Here is a 21,840-nt window from a genome sequence, read left to right as displayed (position 1 = left end):
GCTCAAATTAACTAGCAAGGTTTCTTGAAGGATTTTGGTTGGATTTCGCTACTTGGTTTATAGTATTTTTAAAATACTGATCTTATCGTAAGCTGTCGTTTCATTTATTAACTATTATCATTTTTGTCAGTCGTATTGCCATTTTGTTCAGTATCACCTGTTTCTGTTCAAATTATGATTTATTCTATGTTGTGCATCGCAGTGACATCTGAACTATAAGCTCATAGGATTTTGTACGTCAATTGATTACTGACTTAGTGTTCTAACTGGCCGGTAAGGGGAGCAGTATGGTCATTATTCAAGATTATTTGTTGTAATACGTAGCGAAAATGTTATTGATTTAACTGATGTAAAACCATACTCCTCTGTAATTAAGTGATTCTACCTACTGTCGACATATAAAAGATTGAATTCACAACATTATCTTCACATGTTCTAAATATAGGATTTCCCATAGGTCGCTTTTATTTACTTAAGTTACTTTTTCTTTAGATTGACCAACATTAGAAATATGGAAGCACTGGACGTCCGTCCTATCCTAGTATGAGACTCAGTAATGCGCTTCTACAGTCCTGCATTTGGGATTTGAAATCAGGACATTCGGTCTTGCGCGCGAATGCTTTAACTCCAGACCACTGAGTCAGAATTCAATGCTAATAATGTCTAACTTTAACCAATCCACCATACTGTGAGATCATCTTCCATTGTCTTCGGTAGGTAACTGTATCACACTCGACATGGATTAGCTTCACTGGTCAAATGTGTTTAATTTAAAGTTCTTGTCAGTGTATGGGATGGGACATTAATAAGTAGTCACTAAATAACACATTAGTCAGTATATTAACATAAAGAGTTTAGAAAGCATAAGTTACCTTTGAAACTGTATAGTATAGTAGAACACTTATCCAATAACACATTAATGAGAAATGTATCATTGTCTCAAATTATCCAATCTACTGAATATATTTTAAAAAGTGTTTAAGTAATACGAATAATTTCATTAGTTGAGATCATGAGTCAATTAAAGCTTAATCACCATGGAAAACCTGAAAACACTGGACAATCGTTTCGTCTTATTGTGGGACTCTTCAGCAGTGCGCATCCACTGCTTTCAGGTTTTCCATGGTGGTCTAGCTCTAAATGACTCATGATCACAACTATTGAAATTACTATAATATTCCACAAAACCCCTTCTGATACTAATATAAATAACACAAAAATAACCTTAACTACTGATAACCGATAAATCAATTTTAAAATCGACTCTGGAATCAAAATATAGATCATGTTGAAATTATCATTCTCTTAACACTAAAGTCTGTATATAAATTTCATCATATCTTTGATATCATTCGAAGGAGTATTGAAAACTAAAGGTCTAGAGTTTGCTCACGAGACCAAAAGTTCAGATGCGGGGCTTTAGAAGCGCATTACTGAGTATCATATTAGGATGGAACGGACGTCCAGTGCTCCCATATTTCCAATGTTGGTCATTCTAAAGAAAAAGTAACTTAAGTGAATAAAAGCAACCAATAGGAAATCCTATATCTAGAACTGTTGGGGACGTTAGATCCCACAGAACTCACTTGGGAAACGATCTCATTTTGTAATTTTATTTAGAAAATTTGAATTTCTTTGTTTTCGTACAAAAAGCGCTCTTTTCAACTTCAGGTCGTATTTCCCACTCGGAGGAATCTTTAATGCTATTGGTTCGTTGTGTCTTTTAGTACACTATTTTCTAACTCTCTCCAAGGATGGTTTTGTGCTGTATATATACGTTTTGATTTGTGTCTGTTATTATCACTCTTGCTTCCGGAGTTTTTATGGAATATACTTCCCCGTTCGGACTTCGACTTTCTTCTCTAGTTAGCCGGGCTGAGACGCAATAGAGTAGCTATTTTATTGGTGTTTGGTCACTGAGTCTTTGTTCCGTTTGCAGTCTAAGTGAACTCGTAACCGCTTCAAACCTAGCAAGAATATGTGAAGATAATTTTGTGAATTCAATCTTTGATATGTCGACAGTAGACAAGATCACTTGATTACAGAGGAGTATGGTTTTACATTAATTAAACCAAAAACTTTCTCGTTAACTCTCTTTAAACTATACAAAAATAACTTTTTACGAAACATATAATAAAATCATTTAATAACATAACAGTTTTTATTTCCACCTCCACCTTCACCCCACACCCCTTCAAATTTCAATACAAAATACTGAGTACTGAGTTCGAGTCTCAGAGTGACACACCAGGTACATTCAGGTACATTCTACTGCAGACGAGTCTCAAATAGGACAAAACGTGCATGAACCTAGATTCCATTACTATTCACTATCCATCTTTACTTATAACACTTAACAACATGACAGTTTTTATTTTCACCTTCACCCCCACTTCACACCCCTTTTCAAATTTCAATAGAAAAGATACTTCACTTGTAATTTCTATCAATTTATTGATTATTTCCCCTTTATATATATACATCCATAGAAAATATACAATTACAGTCATCTATTCGAATTCACTTTCATTTCCCCTTTATTATTATTATTATTATTATTATTTGATATGTAATAGTTTTTGAAATGCTAAACGAAATTCCATATTGAATATTGTATATATAATTGGATTTAATGCAGAATTAATATAACCAAGCCATGTACATGATGACATTAATTTACTAGCATATTCACATAGACCATATTGATCTGATCCTAAATAGATACATAAACCTAAACCAATATTAATAGAAAAAAATGGTAACCAACATGCTAGAAAAACACCTAAAATAAAGAAAAAGAAAAAAAGGAAAATCAATATGTTTTTTTGTAATTGTAATATATACAATCAAATTATGAATAGTTACTATGAATGATATAAAGAGTTTTGTTTCCGTTAGTGATTAATTATAAGAAGTGATACCAAGTGTTCTAATATGAATCTATGACTGGCGAGACTATAATTTATGGACGAACTAATCAAATTGACAATAACAGGTTTTGTATTTTGGCGCAGAATTCATTTATCCATTTGACTAAATGGAATCCTGGTATTATAGCTGATGTCAGTTCGTGATGAAAACCTTAAATCTAACCATCAATTATAAATCATAACCCTTACTTAGCCCTTGTAAGTAGGTTGACGCTCTCAAGGTCAGTCTGGCGTCGTTCAAAGGTAGTCCATAAATTATAGTCTCACCATATAATGAGTTGATTGAAGTTATGAATAAAGACTGATAGATAAGAACTTAGTAGGCCCTCTTTGATAGACCTAAGTTTGATCCGCAATAGAGCTATCGATATGGAGTATTGAGGAATCAAGTGCATTCTTGTTTCTATTGGGTGTTTAGATCAGGTTATTCAATGATGAAAAACCATGAAATTGGTAATGAGTTTCCAACTTTAGTTGTATGTAGACAGTCAATGAAACATAATACGTTAAGGTTAAACTGTAGTCTAAACTTTTCATTAAGGCGTGTTTTACAGTTTGAGAGAACTAATTCTCCCTTATGGATATAAACCTTTGCCACAGTGAGGGGTTGACAATAGAAGTTTGGTTATAGAATTTCGATTTTGAAGAACGTCGATTAATGAGAGTAATGAAGTATGACCGCATTCCAGATTCAAAGTTTCACTGAAGCTTGTTTGATTGAATATACACATGATAAACTAAGAAGTGAGTTACACTGTTGTTTGATTATCTTGTTCTAATACATTTGTCTAGTTTGATTAAGAAATCAGATGACAGCGAAACTGGTTCAAATTCTTACTCTTCGTTTCAGTCAATTGAGAAAGACGAACAAGTCAAGATAAATGTAATATCAGTGATGATAGAAAAGAAAATCATTGAAAATCTGGTTCATTTCGAGAGGTTTTGTCAGCACTGGTTTAATTAGTATACAATATTCATCACAGTTTGATCTTAACTTGAATGCCATTAGAAATCAGAGAGTATTGGATAGCTATTTCTTTTTAGCATGGAACTCCACAACAGTGAAATTCACATACAAACCTTTTAACCGAATCCAGAATATCCAGGCTTCGCGACAAATATTATGCCAGTAGTTCATGGGTATGATAACTAATGAAAATGAGGAATATAGATAGTGAAACAATACGAAGACTGGAAATCGTTTTGAAGATAAAGATTTCATACCTGTGTACCTATGCCATCGATATTGAGCTATTTTAAATAAGGTCTTCAATTGCCACGTGAACTTACTAAAAAAGCCGGGAATCGATGTTTTCCTTTAGTCTGACCGTATTCAGCTTTCTTTCATACACTTATATAGTCATTAGTTAATACATAAAAAGCAATGACAATTTGCCTATATGTCCTATATCTTCTCCTTTTAAATTGACAAGAGTTTATGGTTTGGCTATTCGACTCCATGAAGTACTCTTATGCGTGACCTTAAGATAACTTACATAATCGTTTATCCGTATTCTAACAAATGCTGAAAGATCTTTGTATTACCATTCTAGTGACATACTCACGTATTTTACCTTCGACTGGTAGACTTCACAGCCATGAAGAAGTACTGAGCGAAACTCATGTATGTAGACAGAAATTTCACTAATTCTACAAATGCCATATGTTGATGTAAACCAATTTCATTTTGTGTTAATATCGAGATTTATTCAGCTATTGATCTATTTGGGTCAACGAAACACTTAGGCTAGATGAAGTGATCATTACACTCAGTTTTCTATGATCAGACGAATTACTGATGTAGATAGGTTCTGAAGTAACATTTAAAACGGTAGTGCTGTTCATTGTCATTTTATACTCATTCAAGCAACATAGATGCATTCAGCTTATGACTTTTAAGCACATTAAAACAGTTTGATGTGGAGTTCCTGTTGGATGTTGGCAAAATTTCCAATTCTCCTTAGTTTTAATGATTGTCTAGCCTAGTACAACCTTGTAATAAGAAAAAGCTAGGTTTCTAGCAATTTGGAAGGGTTCGTATATTACATTTATAAATGTAAAGAAGAGCTGCAACTAATCTCTATTAATGTATTTATGCATTCTGAGTCAATCACATCGATATTGCAATGTTTCCACAAGTTTTCATTAAAGTCAACTAACAGTAGAATGCAGGATACAAATGTCATCTTAATCTTAACCCTCCACCTCCATCAAATCATCATCTAATCTATATGTACCAAATGCGATGAGATATGAATCGTTGATTTCACTTCTAGTCACTATATACAAATCTGGTGAGACTATAATTTATGGATGATCTTAAAGCGACGCCAAAGTGACCCCGAGAGTATCTACCTACATAATAAGACTAGATTATAAAGGAGTTTAAAGAATAAAGATAATGATTTACAGTTGATGGTAAGAGTTAGGATTTAGATTTATGAATTTCATCATGTACTAACATCAACTTAATGCCAAAACGCTATTTAATCCGATAGATGAATAAATTTCACATCGAAATCCAAGATCTATTATTCTAAATCTAATTGATTTCACAAATTGAAATCATGAGTCAATTGAAGCTAGACCACCATGGAAAATCTGGAAGCACTGAACGGTCGTCTCGTCTTAGTATGAGACTCCTCAGTGGCAGTGCGCATCCACGATCTCGCATCGCGCGAGTTTCCAACCCAGGACTTATCACTCTCGCGCCAGGCGCTTAACCAACTAGACCACTGAGCCGGCCGGAATCCAATGGTGTTAATGTCAAACTTCAACTTCCAGGTTTTCCATGGTGGTCTAGCTTCAATCGACTCATGATTTCAATCTGTGAAATTTCTAAAATCTCTACAAACCCTTTCTAATTGATTTGTCTAATAAATTATAGTGTCAAATTCAATACCTTTTAACCTTAACCCTTACTCCTCTCAGTCATCATCAACCAGATCTGTTATGAGATAGTAACTCAATTCTAGTTACTATATCCAAATATCTTATTGTTACTAGGCAAATGAACTTACCCAATACAATAGCTAATGTTTTTGTTGCTTTTTTCTCTTTATTTGATAGAATATTTTTAGTTTTTATTGTTTTATATATAGGACTTTGACTATATAATGTTTTTTGGGTTGATTTACCACTACTTATATCGATATCAATAGGTAGAATTGAATTAGTTGTCATTGTTTTATTAATATGATGATGATTATGATTATGATTATGATTTATAGGATCATTTATATTTGTTTTATGATGAATAAATTTAAATAATCTAACTAAATATTTCATAAAATCTTGTATATTTTGTTTAAATTGATCATTGAATTGAATTTGAAATTTATCGCGGGAAAATTTGAATTTATTTTTTTTTGAATTTTTCATATTTTTCTTATTGATTTTTTCATGAGTTTTACTCAGTAATCCGTTACTATGGTAACAATTTATTTTATGATTATTTTGTAATGGAATAGATTTATTTTGATTAAATGATTGACAATTATATTGAAATATAATAGGTTGACATTGAATACATTCATATGATTGATTATAATTAGATTGATATAATGAATTTGATTTTAATTGATTTTGACAAAATTTACATGGAGTTAATTCATTCACAGTTTCATCATCATCATCATCATCATCATCATCATCGTCTTCATCGTCGTCGTCAACATCATCATCATAATCATCATCGTCATCATCATCATCATCATCATCATTATCTTCTTCTTCATCACCATTATAGTTGTTGAAAAACTGACCTTTATTTAATTTAATCCTATAATTTATCATCTCTTCTGAACATAGTCCAGGACATGAATATTCCGAATTATTTGATGATGAAGAACTATTATATACATGTGAATGATTTAAACACTTATGAATCCATGATAATTTGAATAGATTTCTAATATTTGATCTAGATAAGATATGATGATGGTCGTGATGATGATGACGACGATGATGATGATGATGATGATGATGACAAGAAGAAGATTTTTGTGTTGAATATGAATTAAACTTTTCAAATGACAATATAGAAGATTTTGATTGTTTCTTTGAATTACAAATGACTTCTTTTAATATCATTGGAGAATTATGAATAGTTTGTTTTTGTTCTGTATGTGATTGTTTCTCTTCTTCTGAATGTATAGAAGGCGATACATTATATAGATAACCACATTGAAATCTAGTCCTAGATTCATTAACATCATCATCATGATCATCGTCATCGTCGTCGTCATCGTCTTTGGTATATGGTGATATAAGTGATACATCATTTGAATTATTCAATATATGTTTAGGTGATTCCATTGATTGAATTGTATTTAAATCTATATCAGAATGATATAATTGATTAAATTGATTATTTAATAAATCATTATTATTTTCATTGAAATGACTTCTTTTATTTTGATTGGTTAATTTCAAATGATCCATTGAATAGGTATAATTCATTATTGAAACGAATCGATCAGAATTATTTAAATTTGGTGATGATATATCATAACGTGGTCCTTCAAAATTTACATCCGAGAAATTCTCATCGAATTCATTAGTAAATTGTTTATGATCTGAATCATGTTGTTTTATGCATTCTATTACTTTGATTGGTGAAGATGATTGTAATTCAGAATAACTAATTTCATCATTTGAATTCATTATTGTAGTAGTCGTAGTAGTAGTAGTAGTTGTTGTTGTTGTCGTTGTCATTGTTGTTGTATGATATAATGTAGATATAGTTTGATCATTATTTAAACAAATACGATCATATAATTGAACAATCGATTGTTGTTCTTGTTGTTGTTGTTGTTCTTCTTCTTCTACTACCCGTCCTTCTTCTTCATCATCATCATCTTCTTCTTCTTCTTCTTCATGTAATCTTGATTGTTTTCTTTGTAATTGTAATTGTTGTAATGATGATGTATATGGTTGTTGTTTTAATGATTGATTTAATCGTAATAATTTATGTCGTTGTTTAATTAAAGCAAATATACGTTGATAAACAACAATTAATATAATAGCTGGTAAATAAAATGAACCTAATGATGAACATATAATATATAAGGCATTAAATGATTGACATATAGTTGGATCATTATAACGATTTACATTTAAACCGCATATTAATGGTATAGCTATTAAGAATGATACAATCCATACTAATGCAATAGATATTTGTACACGTTTCATATTATTATGTTTTGCATAGATTATTGGTTGTGTTACAGCTAAATACCTAGATACAAAGAAAGAATATAAATAAGGAGGGGGAAGGGGTGGAGGAGGATTGGAGAAAACAATGATATTTATGTGTAGAAAATGTATTTTTGTTACAAACAAGAAGAAGAACAAATCAAAACACAAGTTAGACATTGAGACTGCCCCCAAATGCCCTGGTATGGCCGAGAGTAAGGTGAACCCGCGTATACAGCCTCTACCAGGAAGTCCTACTCATTGCCTTCTCACATCATGGGTGTTGTTTACGAAAATAAGAGGACGAAAAGCGAATGTCCGGCGCTTTAACCAGATTCCAAACCAATGGTGCACATGGGCTCCAGTATCCTGCAGGAACAAATGGCGTATGAACCAATCGTTGGTCACCGGCTTCCAAGGGACTGCATCTCCTTACGATGCTCCACTGCCTTGTGGATCAGATTTTCAGGTCGAAGGCGCGGGGTGTGGCCCCCCAGGAAAACCACCTGCTTCGGTTTGGGCACCCGGACACTATCCCAGCCCCCACACAAATCGAATGATTTATGTGGCGCATATGTATTTGGTGCCTCCTTGTACCAATGTTTATGTGTTTAAATAAAATAAATACTGTTGAATGCCGACTAGGTTAACCGTTCGCGCCTGAAACTGGTAGATTCTGGGTTCGAATCTCACAGAGTGAGATCGTGGATGCGCACTGTCACTGAAGAGTTTCGTGTTAGGATGAAACAACCATCCAGTGCATCCAGGTTTTCCATGGTGGTCTAGTCTTAATTGAATCATGAATTCAACTGTAAAGTTACTAAAATCTCCACCAAACCCTTTTTGATAATAAGTTACAATTTAGTTAATGAGATAAAAAGTAAATCAGATGTATAGTTAAATTTCATTGGTAATAGTTGTTAATTGACCTATTGAACTCCCTTTCTTATAATCATTTGTATTTTAAGTGATATTTACCATATTGTATTAATTCTTCCATATATTTGTCATAATGTAATGTCTATCAACTCTTTCTTGCTAACCTGTTATTGGGTCTTTGGATATTCATTCATCGATATCTTTAAGTTGTGTTATTTGATCAAACTATACATACCAATTTAGGGGGTCAGTTTCATTCGACATGATTATTAACAAATTTCCTCCATTATACTAATAATCTATTCAACTGGGTGTGTATCAGTGAACTGTTACTGAGGAATCTATATTCATTATTTTGAACCATGATCATGAGTAAATTAAAACTAGACCACCTTGATGCACTGGACGGCCATTTCGTCCTATTGTGGGACGCCTCAACAACACGTATCTACGATCCTGCCCCTCGGGATTCGAACCCAGGACCTATCAGTCTCGCACGCGAACGCTTAAGCTTTAGACTACTGAGTCGACATCCAATGGTGTTAATGTCTAACTTCAACCAATCCACGTGAGGGAGATTAGGCTATGCACTGCTGACGATTCCCATACTGGGACGAAACGGCTGTCCAGTAATTCCAGGTCTAAAATAGTCATTTATCATTGATCGATTCATCATCTCAATTTGATGTAACTTTAATTATCTATATTTTGCGAAAAAAATAATTAGAAATACACGAACATGTAAAATAGTTTTATGCAGATGGATGGGTAAAACGTTGACTAAATCATAAAGTGCTAACATTAATTACTTAGATGAATGAAAGTATGATTAATTCACTTGTTTACATTGTTCATTACAATTATACTAGTTGCAGGTAAATTTTTGAGTTTACATCATTGACTGATCTAAGTTAGGCAACCATTGACAAGCAGGATGTACAAGACAGTTGTTCCAATCTAGTGTTGGACTACTTAATTGTTCACATTCATAGATCAAATGTAGGATTTCTCATAGAATTATGAATGTGCACTTCTGGGTAGTCTAATACTACAACAAAGTGGTCTTCACAATTGATTGATCGCTGGGTGGTGATCAATTTCATGTATATCAAGTCCTTCTTAGTGCAGATCGAATGCTATCGATCAAGTTGCAATGTGGCTACTAGTCTAGGTGACTCGACATTGCGTGCACTATGTTGAGATAAGATGGTGGTTTGAGGTAGTCAACAAGGAACCCTGGACACGGGTTTCGTGCTATTTGGCACTCGTCAGCAAGGTGTACCTGTAATCTTGAGGGAACCGGTGCTCCCTGACGGACTCAATCTCGTGTCACCCGGCTTCACAGTCAGAGACGTTATCACTGAGCTATCTGGGCCACGACCGACCTTCTGTGGGACTGAGATGTAATCACAATTGATTGATATTTGGGTGGTCATCAATGTCATGTGTGTAGTAGTAGCACGAAACCCGGGTCCAGAGTTCCTTGTTGACTACCTCCAACCACCATCTTATCTCAACAAAATGGTCTTATTTAGCATTCTTCAGATGAATGTACCTTGATACTAGTGGGACTAGTCACCCCAAGACTAACATCATATACTTCGCAATTTGATTAGTAAGTCCCAAGTAAGAAGAAAAAAATGTCTATTCTATATTCCCTTGCAATTCACCACCAAACTTTTTATAAAATGATTCCTTCAATTTGATTAACTTTTCTTTTAACAATGGCTAAACCTATTCAATTAAAGACAGGACAATTTTCTTTACTTTATCTCATCTGGTCTATCTTGTCTCTTATCTTTTTCAGTAGTTGAGATGATGAGTCGATTGAAGCTAGACCACCATCGAAAACTTGGAAGCATTGGAAGGCTGGTTCGTCCTATTGTGGGACTTCCCAGCAGTGGGTATCCACGATCCCGCCTCACGAGACTTAAACCCACGACGTATCAGTCTCGCGCGCGAGCGCTTAACATTTAGGCCACTGACCTGGCCTCCATCTAACGGTGTTAATGTATAACTTCAACTAATCCACGAAATTGAGCGACATATCCACTATTGTCTTCAGTGAGTCACTATCTCACAACAGACCTGGCTGAACTTCTCACTAAAACTCCAGGAAATACCTCTTGAAACCAGTCACTAGTGAGCATATGTTGATTAATATCAGATGGGTTTTGTGGATATTATATTAATTTCAATGGTTAAGATCATGAGTCAATTGAGGTTAGACCACCATGAAAAACCTGGTACTACATTATCTATTTATTACTGATACTAATATTCATATAACATTGGAATTGATTAAATGACATATATATATTTATACATTTGGCAAAGAAAACCAAAGTTCTAGGTGGTAAATATTAACTTACAATCTAACTCTTACTATCCCTTACTCTATATATTTACCAATATGTATATGTGTTTTTTTATAAAAGACAAAAAAATATAAAAACAGAGAGAAGGAGAGTGAGGGGGGAGTGAGGGAGGAGTGAGAGGGGAAGAGTAAGGGGAGAGTGAGAGAGGGAGAGTGAAGGAGGAGAGAAAGAGAAGAAAAAAGAAAAGGAAAGAAACATATACATTACAAAAAGATCTCGTAAAAATAAAACAATAAATGAAAATAGAAAGAAAACAAACCATTGGAAACAACATTAGACTATTGATATAATCCCATTATCATTTGTATTAGGAGTACCAATTAATAAGAGAATACAGTTGTGCTTTTTTTTTCTGTTAAAGGAAACTGGTTCACAAATAAATAAAGAACCAGTTGAAAGAGAAAAAAAAGGAATATTAATGTAATAAAGAATAGGGATGATGAAAGAAAATAAACAAAAAAAAACATAATCTGTAAAATAAATAAAGCTAAAAAAACAACACATAGAAACATCATCCATGTTGTTCACGGATTCTTTAAATTATAAAACAAAAAAAAAACACAACTTCACCTTGATTTGTTGCCAACTGACATGAAATGAAGAGTAAAAAAAATATAAATAGAGGGAGAGAGAGAGATAGTACAGTGTAATGCAAAAGTTTAGTGTTATTTTATTTAGTTAATGTGTTGTTATTTCCTGAATATGCTTACATACCACACACATACACATATACTACACACACACACACATACATACAGGATATACACATTGACTAAATAAAGATTGTTTTGTTTTAATTATTCTTTTTCTTGTTCCTGTTGTTCCTGTTGTTGTTGAAAAGATGATTTACAATTTCAAGTTAATTTTCATTAAGAAATGATATCAACTAAAGAGTTATTTGAGTAGTCAACAAACGTTTTATAGTAATTTCAATGATTGAGATCATGAGTTAATTGAAGCTAGACTAATATGGAAAACCTGGAAGCACTGGATGGCCATTTCGTCCTAGTATAGGATTTTTTAGCAGTGCGCATCCATGATCCCGTCTCGCGAGATTCGAACCCAGGACTTATCAGTCCCTTACGCGAGCGCTTAACTTCTAGACTACTGAGCTGACCGGCATCCAACGGTTTTAATGTCTAATTTCAAACAAATTTTATATCTGATCTAGGCTTGAGATTATTTGTAACACCTTCAATGTTCAAAGTTCAGGGTGAGATTACAATTTATGGATGACCTTTGAGCGATGATAGACTGATCTTCAGAGTGTCCATCTAATATCTAAGACTAAATGAGGATTATAAACCAGTGTGACGAGTTAGAATTATCATTTACATTTGATGGTTAATGTTAGGGATTGTATTTAGGGTTTTCATCACGAACTGACATCAGCTATAATGCCAAAACAGTATTTCACTAAACGGATGAGTGAATTTCGCGCCAAAATCCAAGACTTAGTATCTTATACCTGATTGGTTTGTTCATAAATCATAGTCTCCCCGAAATAACTAATTATCATGATCGAATTCTATTAATCAAGTTGCAGTTTGGCCATTAACTTAAGTGACTATTTAGCACTTGTTATTATTAGCACTTCTCATAATGAAATTGGTATTCCATGAATGATTTGAAACCATACCATTTAGCTTTCATAGTTTAAAAATAGAGTAAAGTAGAGTAGAATAGATAGATAGATAGATAGCTTAACTTCCTTGCTGTCATTATCTTATAATTGGATACTGGACTGAAATAGCTTATGTACTAATAGACAATAAGATTCCCCCCCAGTCAATTTTCATGATAACTGAGTTATTAATCAAAAGGAGATCACTGATCGGATAGATATAAAGTGAACAAATCAATCAGCCAACCTTAGGAAAAATTTCTTCCATAATGTTTAACCTTTTAACGCTGTCCTCTGGTCTTGTTAGTTAGCCAACACTATTTCCCTTTCTCTTTCTCTGTATTGATTAATTGATACAACACATGACAGCTGGTAATTTCAAATGATACTTAAGAACATTATACCTTTCACTGAATAAAATTAGGTAGTTTCTATAGCCAGTATCTTTAATGCAAAATAGATTTTACACTAGATTTTCGAAAGTTTGTTTAAGATAGTTCTTTTAGTCAATTTAATTCAGTTGAAGAACACAAATCTATTATAAGCAAAGATGGATAGTGGCTAGTAGTGGAATTCAGGACGTGCATTTCTTCCTTTTTGGCATTCGTCAGCTGGATGTACCTGCATCTGAGTTTATGTTCACTTTGGGACTCGGGCCCAGTACCGTTCGCTTCAAACGCCATCGCGTTATCCACTTAGCTACTAAGCCCTAATAGCCACTTACTTGTGAAATGGTGTGAAGTTTAGTTCACTTGGTATTGTTTTACTTGAATCTTTCCATTGATGTTTAGGACTGTAATTGATCAGTTTCTTATTGGCATATGTGCATACTGTATGTATGCCTCGATATTGTCTTAATTCACAAGCATTATAATCTATTCTTTCAATGTGTTATAGATGCTGAGGAAACTCAGAGTGATTTGAAACAACAGTTATTCTCCAACTAATGTTAAGGAGTGATAGGAGTTACTTTACTGACAAATTTATGTACATAGGTATACATACATAACTAGGTAGTATTCGGTTTACAATTCCGCATGTTAGGCGTGTGAATTGCATGCTTCTACACAGGTAGCATCCTTTAATAATAAAAAACAAAGGCATCACTTACCTTGTGAATAAACCCTTGAACAAACTCTCACTAAAGTCGCAAACGTCATTGGCCATCTCACCAATAGAATTATGAATCAATCTAAACATCACTGCTCACTTCTTTCACCACAGTGGGGGTGATTTATATTCATTAACCATGGAAACCATGCTTGGTTTACTGTATCACTCTCCAGAGGTGCAGCCACGTGATGAAATGTGAGCCTAAATCCAATTCTAGTCTCATTCCTTCTATTCTAACCCTGATATATCTTATTATTATTATCGGAAAATGTTGATATCATTGGAGCTGATTGAAAAAAGTTGATATAAAGCTAATTAACAATTATTATTCTAATTAATTAAGTAACGGACTGATCTTAGTTAGATAACCAGTGGACCTTAGGAAATACTGGACAGCTTTTTCACTATAGTATATAGCTCGTTAACAGTGAACATTCACAATCTCATTCATAAATACTTAACTTCTAAATTACTGATCCAAGATCCAATAATGTATATGTCTAACTTCAATGAATTCAAAATGATGAATGATTATTCTCTATTGCTTTAGGTAGATAATTGTCTTACACTCAACATGAATGAACTCTACTAATTACCGCTTCTTACTAGAATCCCAGCAATTAAATATCAAAGTTAGTCATTCATGAGAACAAGACTAAATAGCTATTCATTACTTACTGGTTTTTGTAATGGTAGTGTGACTGTGAATGAGTCCTCCTCCTACACACACACACACACACACACACACAGTTATATACATATATATTAGGATGAAACGGCCAGCCAAGACGTTCAATTTTTCACTGCTGGTCTAATATTTATCAATTCATGATTTCAATGAAATCTTCACAATCTCATAATGAGAAATTTATTTTGAGGATAGTCGAGACGTTATTGTCATTCAAATACGAATGATTTTGTGATAGAGTTTTATTCTTTGAATTTGGATGGTTTTGATTGTGAAACTTTCATCATTCTACTGACCGATATCATCAGTATAATAACTATCCAAATCAAAGAAACAAAACTTCATCATGTATAATCTACCAGTGATTTCAATGTTTTCAACGTTAACAAGAAACAAACAAACAAAAAAATCATGATGAGATAAAAGTAGAAAACAACTCTAATTATGTTTCCTTTTGTTTCCTTATTTTTTTTAAATGGATATAGCTAAGATGAATGAAGAAGAAGAAAAATAAGAGAAATATATATAGAATAATTTGTAAAATTGTTATCTTTATGAAAGAATTCGAATTTATATTAGAGATGGGAGGGGGTTGGTGGGTTGCTGAGTAAGTGAGTGAGTGAGTGAGTGAGTGAGTAGGTGGGTGGATGGGTGGGTGGTTGGTTGGTTGGTTCAACGATCGAACGAACGGATATTTATTTAACATGGAAACTGTTTTTCCATTCACTAGATCATTCATTCAAATCATATATATATTGGTTGTGACTATCATTTATTTCTATACTCGATAATAAAAAGAAACTCGTAAACAAGTGTCTTTTCTGTTGTTGTTGTCATCGTTTTTTCGGTTACTCTTTCTTTTTTTTCTTCTATCTAATATAATCTCATTTTCTCTTATTGTTTACTTCAGATTCATTTATACTATGTCTTAAATGTAAATCAAATAAAAGAAGCGAAAAACATGTTGATTTATTACTCAATTACTTGCTTAAAAAGTAAAAAAAAAGAGAATGAAATAGTCTTCACAACCCCTATACTGATAGTTACCATATGCTCACTAGTGACTAGATTCGTGAGGGAATTCTCGGAGTTCTAGTAAGAAACCATGACCAGTAGAGTTAATCCGTGTTGAGTAGAGACAAGTATCTACTTCAGTACAATGGGAGACGGTTGCGCAATTTCGTGGATTGGTTCAGGGTTAGACATTACCACAATCGGATACCGACCGGTTCATTGGTCCAGTTGGGTTAAGTGTTCACTCTCGAGACTGAAGGCACTGCTGAGGAGTCCCACAATAGGGTGAAACGGCTGTCTAGTGCTTCCAGGTTTTTAATGATGTTCTAACATTAATCGGTTCGTGATCTCAATCCGAAACCTAATAATCTCCACCACCCCTATACTGAGAATGAAAAAAGGCAAACAAACATCAATAGTCAAGATATTCATCACGGTAACATCCAATCCACTTATTTCTCGTTCCTTTTCTTGCTTTTTTGTTGATTTGCATTAAAATGAAAATCAACACAAGAAAAACAACAACAAATAGTGAATCACTCAATTAGTATTTATTGGTATGTGTGTGTGTTTCGTTTAGTTGAATCTTTCTTGTTGTTGTTGTTGTTAAGACTAGTAATCTGAATGAAAACTCCTTATAAAATGATCATGAAATTGTAATGAATGAGAACTTTGAGGTGGACGATCAATTTACGGAATCTCTTGATAAAATATGTGAACCAAATTTTGATCTTTTGTTCTTTACATTCAGTATGTTTCTTTCAAGTCACAATTCCTTCCTATTACCATTCCTGATTTATTCAAGATAACTTTTATAGACTAATGCTGATAGGTTGTCTACTTCGATTAGTGTTATATACTACTCAAGTCTGTCGACATAAGTAGCATACACCACTGTTATATCCCGATGAGAATAATGAATAGTAACTGTTTGAATCTATTTCTGGACTAATACTATACATATACTTTTATGGTATAATTATTAAGTAAATAAACTATTCATATTCATGTTTCTCTTAATATAAGCTTTATTTTGACTATTATTATACGATTTACCGGTCTTGAGTTATGCCTTGTCCATCAATCACTATCTCCCATATTCGCAGCCACTTTAGACTAGATTTTGTACAAATGTCATTTCCTATTTTATGGTACGATGTTACCTGTTTGGTATGTACATAATCCCAGTATGTTTGAAATAAATCGTTCATATCGCAGAGGCTGAGATCGGTGTTCTAGACTTAACAGGTTAGGCTAGGCAGGAAGCAGGACCGATAAGGACTCTGGACTGCTTGTAATTGTTTTATGCGTCATTGGTCAGGGTCGTCCTATCATGCGGCTCCTCAGTAGTGTGCATCCACCATCCCGCCTCGCGAGATCTGAACCCAGGATCTATCGGTCTCGCGCGTGATCACCTAACCTCTAAACCACTAAGCTGACCGGCATCCAACGGTGTGAATGTCTAACTTCAACCAATGCACGAAATTCAACGACACATCCTTCATTGTCTCCAGTAAGATCACTCCTTAAAACACACACAAACATATATATGTAACACAGATGAAATAGCGATGAAAACAATCATAAGACTTTCATTACAATGATTAGATATAGTTAAATTTATAATCAGAAAAATATTAGAGATAATTAAGAAAAAGAAGACAACAGTTAGTTTACCTATCTAAACAAATGGCTACTAAATTGAGTATTGATGCAGTACAGAATAACACATCGAACATAATGAATATATCACAGATCATTGTTCCAAAAATCCAATAACCGTTGACAACCTAGATGAAAAAATTTGGTTACGAGGGAGCGAGAGAGAGAGGGGGGGAAAGAAAGAGAAATAAAATAACAGGCATTATGATAATGTAAACAATGAAATGTTTACTCAGGTGTTATCAAATAGGTGTTTACTGATAGAAACAATTCATATTTAAGAAATGATTCGTGATAGAATGTATTGTTATCTTATAATTACTATGTAATATATACTTATCTTTTTATATTGGTCTAATAGAATAATGTTGAATGTGATCATTAGATAGATTGAACATTGTAACATGATTAGATGGTGGTTGGAGGTAGTCGACAGGAAACCCTGGACCCGGGTTTCCTGTCGACTACCTCCAACCACCATCTAATCTTGATATATAGTGCATGCAGTGTCAGGTCACCTAAACTGGTGGCCGCATTGCAACACGGTCAATAGCATTCGATCTGCACTAAATAAGGACTTGACACCCACGACATTGATCACCACCCAGTGATCAATCAATTGTGATTGTAACATGATCGATGAAATAGACATATTTCAGTGATAATTCCAAAAATAAACTTCTATTCATTTTATGGAGGTTTGGATCTATCTATTGTTGATGTTATAATCCACAATTAATTAATCTCTATTAATATACTTCCATTTGATTCAAATTGTCATAAGTTTATAAGTACAGTTAGAATAGTTTCTAGTATTAGAATAGAGGAAGTGCGCTGTATTCTATTTAGGAATTGCCAGATGACTATACCTAAATCCCAACTGCGATAACAAATGAATACGAATATCGAGAGAGTTCATATAGTTCTATATTTGAAGCGATTACAAGTTCACTTAGACTGCAAACGAAACAAAGACTCAGTGACCAAAGATCAATGAAATAGCTATTCTATTGCATCGCGGCACCGCTAACTAAAGAGAAAAGTCGAAGTCCGAACGGGGAAGTATATTTCATAAAAAAAGCCAAAAGCACGAGTGATAATAACGGACACAAATCAAAACTTAATATATAGCACAAAACCATCCTTGGGAAGCGTTACAAAATAGTATACTAAAAGACACAACAGACCAATAGCATTAAAGATTCTCTCGAGTGGGAAATACGACCTGAAGTTGAAAAGAGCACTTTTGGCGCGAACACAAAGAAATTCAAATTTTCAAAATAAAATTACAAAATTAGGTCTTTTCCCAAGTGAGTTCTGTGGGATCTAACGTCCCCAACACATAGGACGTAAAATATGACAAAAAAGACTTATCAATTGTAGTCCGTAACAATAACAGAAATACATGAAGGTATACAAATAAAATTGATACACATATGACAAGCCAGTTGCTAGTTGAAATCAGTTGCTCAGTAGATAACTCAATAGGCTTTTTAGGTGATAGATACTAGGCTCGAGTTTTATAGTATATGTAGTGGCATTGGGCCCTAATACGAGACAATATGGGAAATGGACATTCAACATTTACCACGGAGAAAAACCAAACGATGAAGAGGGCGGGAAGAATGTATTGAATTAATGGGAGTTGATCGTATGGCATGGCTCGCCCATGCTTGCGTGGTCCCTGCTGAATGTCACCTTTTATCTTTCATTCATATCAAATATATTGTTCTATCTATAGCCTAAGTTTGTTCTCTATCATGTACTGGTAATTGTTACGATGTAGTGAGTTGGTGTAGACGATGATGTGACTTCCACGTAAGATCTTATAGATTAGGCAGTTATATCATGAAAAATCTACAATTTTAGGATTAGGTCTATTATTAGAGCAGTACTAATATCACAGTAGACCATAATTCTTCATATACATTGATACTATAGTTCAAGTACCTCCACCTATCGGATTCGAAACAGGACAAAACACAAATCCTACATTTTACTGCTAGCCCTAACTACAGGATTAATTGGAATTTCCAACCAATTTAACCATTCAATGAAAATAACAAATAGTGAATATAACTGATTTAGTTACATGTAATAAGTATGAAAACAATACAAATGTAGAAACTTTACAATATTCAATGAATCTCTTATCAGTAATCTTTAAAGTAAGATTTACACAACACAAGGAAGACGAAAAAATGTTGAAGGTAGATGAAGATCTTATTTCCCATTTTAACCAAATCAGGGCCGTGGGTTCGAACCCCGCGAGCGCGGTCGTGGATGCGCACTGTCAAGGAGGAGTCCCATAATAGGATGAAACGGCTGTCCAGTGCTTCCAGGTTTTCAATGGTGGTCTAACATCAATCAGTTCATGATCTCAATCAAGAAAAAACTTAAGAATCTCCACAACCCTATACTGATAGTTAACCAAATCTACTCATTTATATAACTATTTTAACCATGTTTGATAATAAGTCTATGAATTTGATTTTGTGGAGAAGGTGTTCTAGCTGGATGGTGGATGATTTTAATGGAGTTTTATTCTCTGAGTTCAGAGAACAGAGAATAAAACTCTATCAAAGTCTATGAATATCATACCTATAACTGAATTAAGGAGAAAAACCGAAATAGATATGACAACAAAATTCATGTTATACATTCTATTAAATGAGTACAATATTTTATTAGTACACCTAGTAGTATACTGAATAGTTGTTAAGCTGGAAAAAACAAACGTATTATCTACTGGAATAAAATCAAACTGAATGAATATGAATGGTAAACTGGACAGTTATGACATGAATTGGATATGAAAATAATACTAAACAAAAGTCATCCTGTGATTTTTTCATTTTGTTCTATGCTAAAGCATTAATAATGTGTCATATCGAAAAAAATCATTTACATTTATATCATTGTAGAAGCTTTGGAAGATGTGAAAAAACCTCTACATATCTCGGCAACATCATTGATGAATACGGTGGATCTGATACAGTTATCAAGGCGCCGATTGGCAAAGCAAGAGCAGTATATTTACAACTGAAGAACATCTGGAACTCAAAACAACTCTCTGTCAACCAACACAAAGGTCAGAACTTTCAAAAAAATGTCAAGACAGTTCTACTGTATAAAGCAGAAATTTGGAGAGTAACGAAAGCCATCATCCAGAAGATACAAGTGTTTATTAACAGTTGTCTACACAAAATAATTCGAATCCGTTGGTCAGACACTACCAGCAACAATCTACTCTGGGAGAGAACAAACCAGATCCCAAGGGAGGAAGAAATCAGGAGGAAGTGCTGGAAGTGGATAGAACAAACATTGAGGAAAGTGCCCAGCTGCATCGCTTGGAATCCTCAAGGCCAAAGTAGAATAGGAAGATCAAAGAACACATTACACCGAGAACTGGATACAGACATGATAAGGATGCACAACAATTGAATAGAAGTAGAAAAGAAGGCAGAGCTGGTTGGACAATGCTGGTCGGCGGCTTATGCTTCACTGGGAGTAACAAGTGTAAGTAAGTAAGTAAGTACGTCCAATACTTCATTAAAAAATGTCCATCAATTGTCTCATACTTTGTTGTTCCTTCATTCTCATATCAATAATTCACTATTCTTGTTCTCTTCTATTTGACCTTCTCAATCTTCTACTGCCAAATATTCTACATTCAATTGGTGTCACATACTACTTATATCTGTCGTCATAATTATCACACATCATACTACGACATTTTATCATATATTGTTTATCCCTTGAATACATTTTAGACTAAATATGTCTTGTTTCTTCTACTTCAAAGAACAGATAAAGGGTTGAATAATACCAATTGCTCTGATACTCATTTCCTCTTATGTATTCTATCATCAGTTATCATGAACATGTTGGACTTTTTATTTGAATATGAACTAGAATCTGAGATTGTATTACAATATTTGTATTGTTGAGTAAAAGTCTAGACTAAATGACGTGAACAGGTTACCGTAATTCAAGAAACGATAGAAATCTTTCAATCAACCAAAGAGAACAATGAAATGACGTAATGTTCGTTAGACTTGTGGATTATGTCCTCAGATATTTTGAATCAAGATTCTAGGAATTGATTAAATGAGGTAAACTATTGTATAAACCCGGTTGTTTTTATCCTAATTCAGGACTCCTCGGTAGTTTACATCATTAATATATTTGGTGAAAACAATAATCTGAGAAAAGCTGCTTGTTTTGAGAAGATCGCATTACAAGTGTGACAAAACAGTCATCCAGTCTTTCCATGTTTTCAAGGGTTTTCTAACTTATATCGGATTGTGATTTCAATAAAACTCATTTTCTCATTTCTTTGCACTATTGAAT

The 21,840-nt window shown here is 33.7% G+C and overlaps 1 protein-coding gene across 1 annotated transcript in view; it reads right to left on the bottom strand.

Moving 5' to 3' along the window:
- Positions 1–2,365: 2,365 nt before the first annotated feature.
- DRD4 (Dopamine receptor D4) overlaps positions 2,366–21,840 on the bottom strand; it is a 70,059-nt gene continuing 50,584 nt past the window's right edge. Inside the window, exons 2-4 of the mRNA XM_051217834.1 lie at positions 17,503–17,615; positions 5,951–8,172; positions 2,366–2,782 (exon numbers count right to left, since the gene is read on the bottom strand). Of these exons, the coding sequence (XP_051064259.1) occupies positions 2,559–2,782; positions 5,951–8,172; positions 17,503–17,615 (2,559 nt within the window). The 3' untranslated portion in view covers positions 2,366–2,558. The remainder of the gene's footprint in view (positions 2,783–5,950; positions 8,173–17,502; positions 17,616–21,840) is intronic.

The sequence above is a fragment of the Schistosoma haematobium genome, chromosome 7 (genome assembly GCF_000699445.3).
Source record: "Schistosoma haematobium chromosome 7, whole genome shotgun sequence".
NCBI classification, from domain to species: Eukaryota; Metazoa; Platyhelminthes; class Trematoda; order Strigeidida; family Schistosomatidae; genus Schistosoma; species Schistosoma haematobium.
This window is presented reverse-complemented; position numbering and strand designations above follow the sequence as displayed.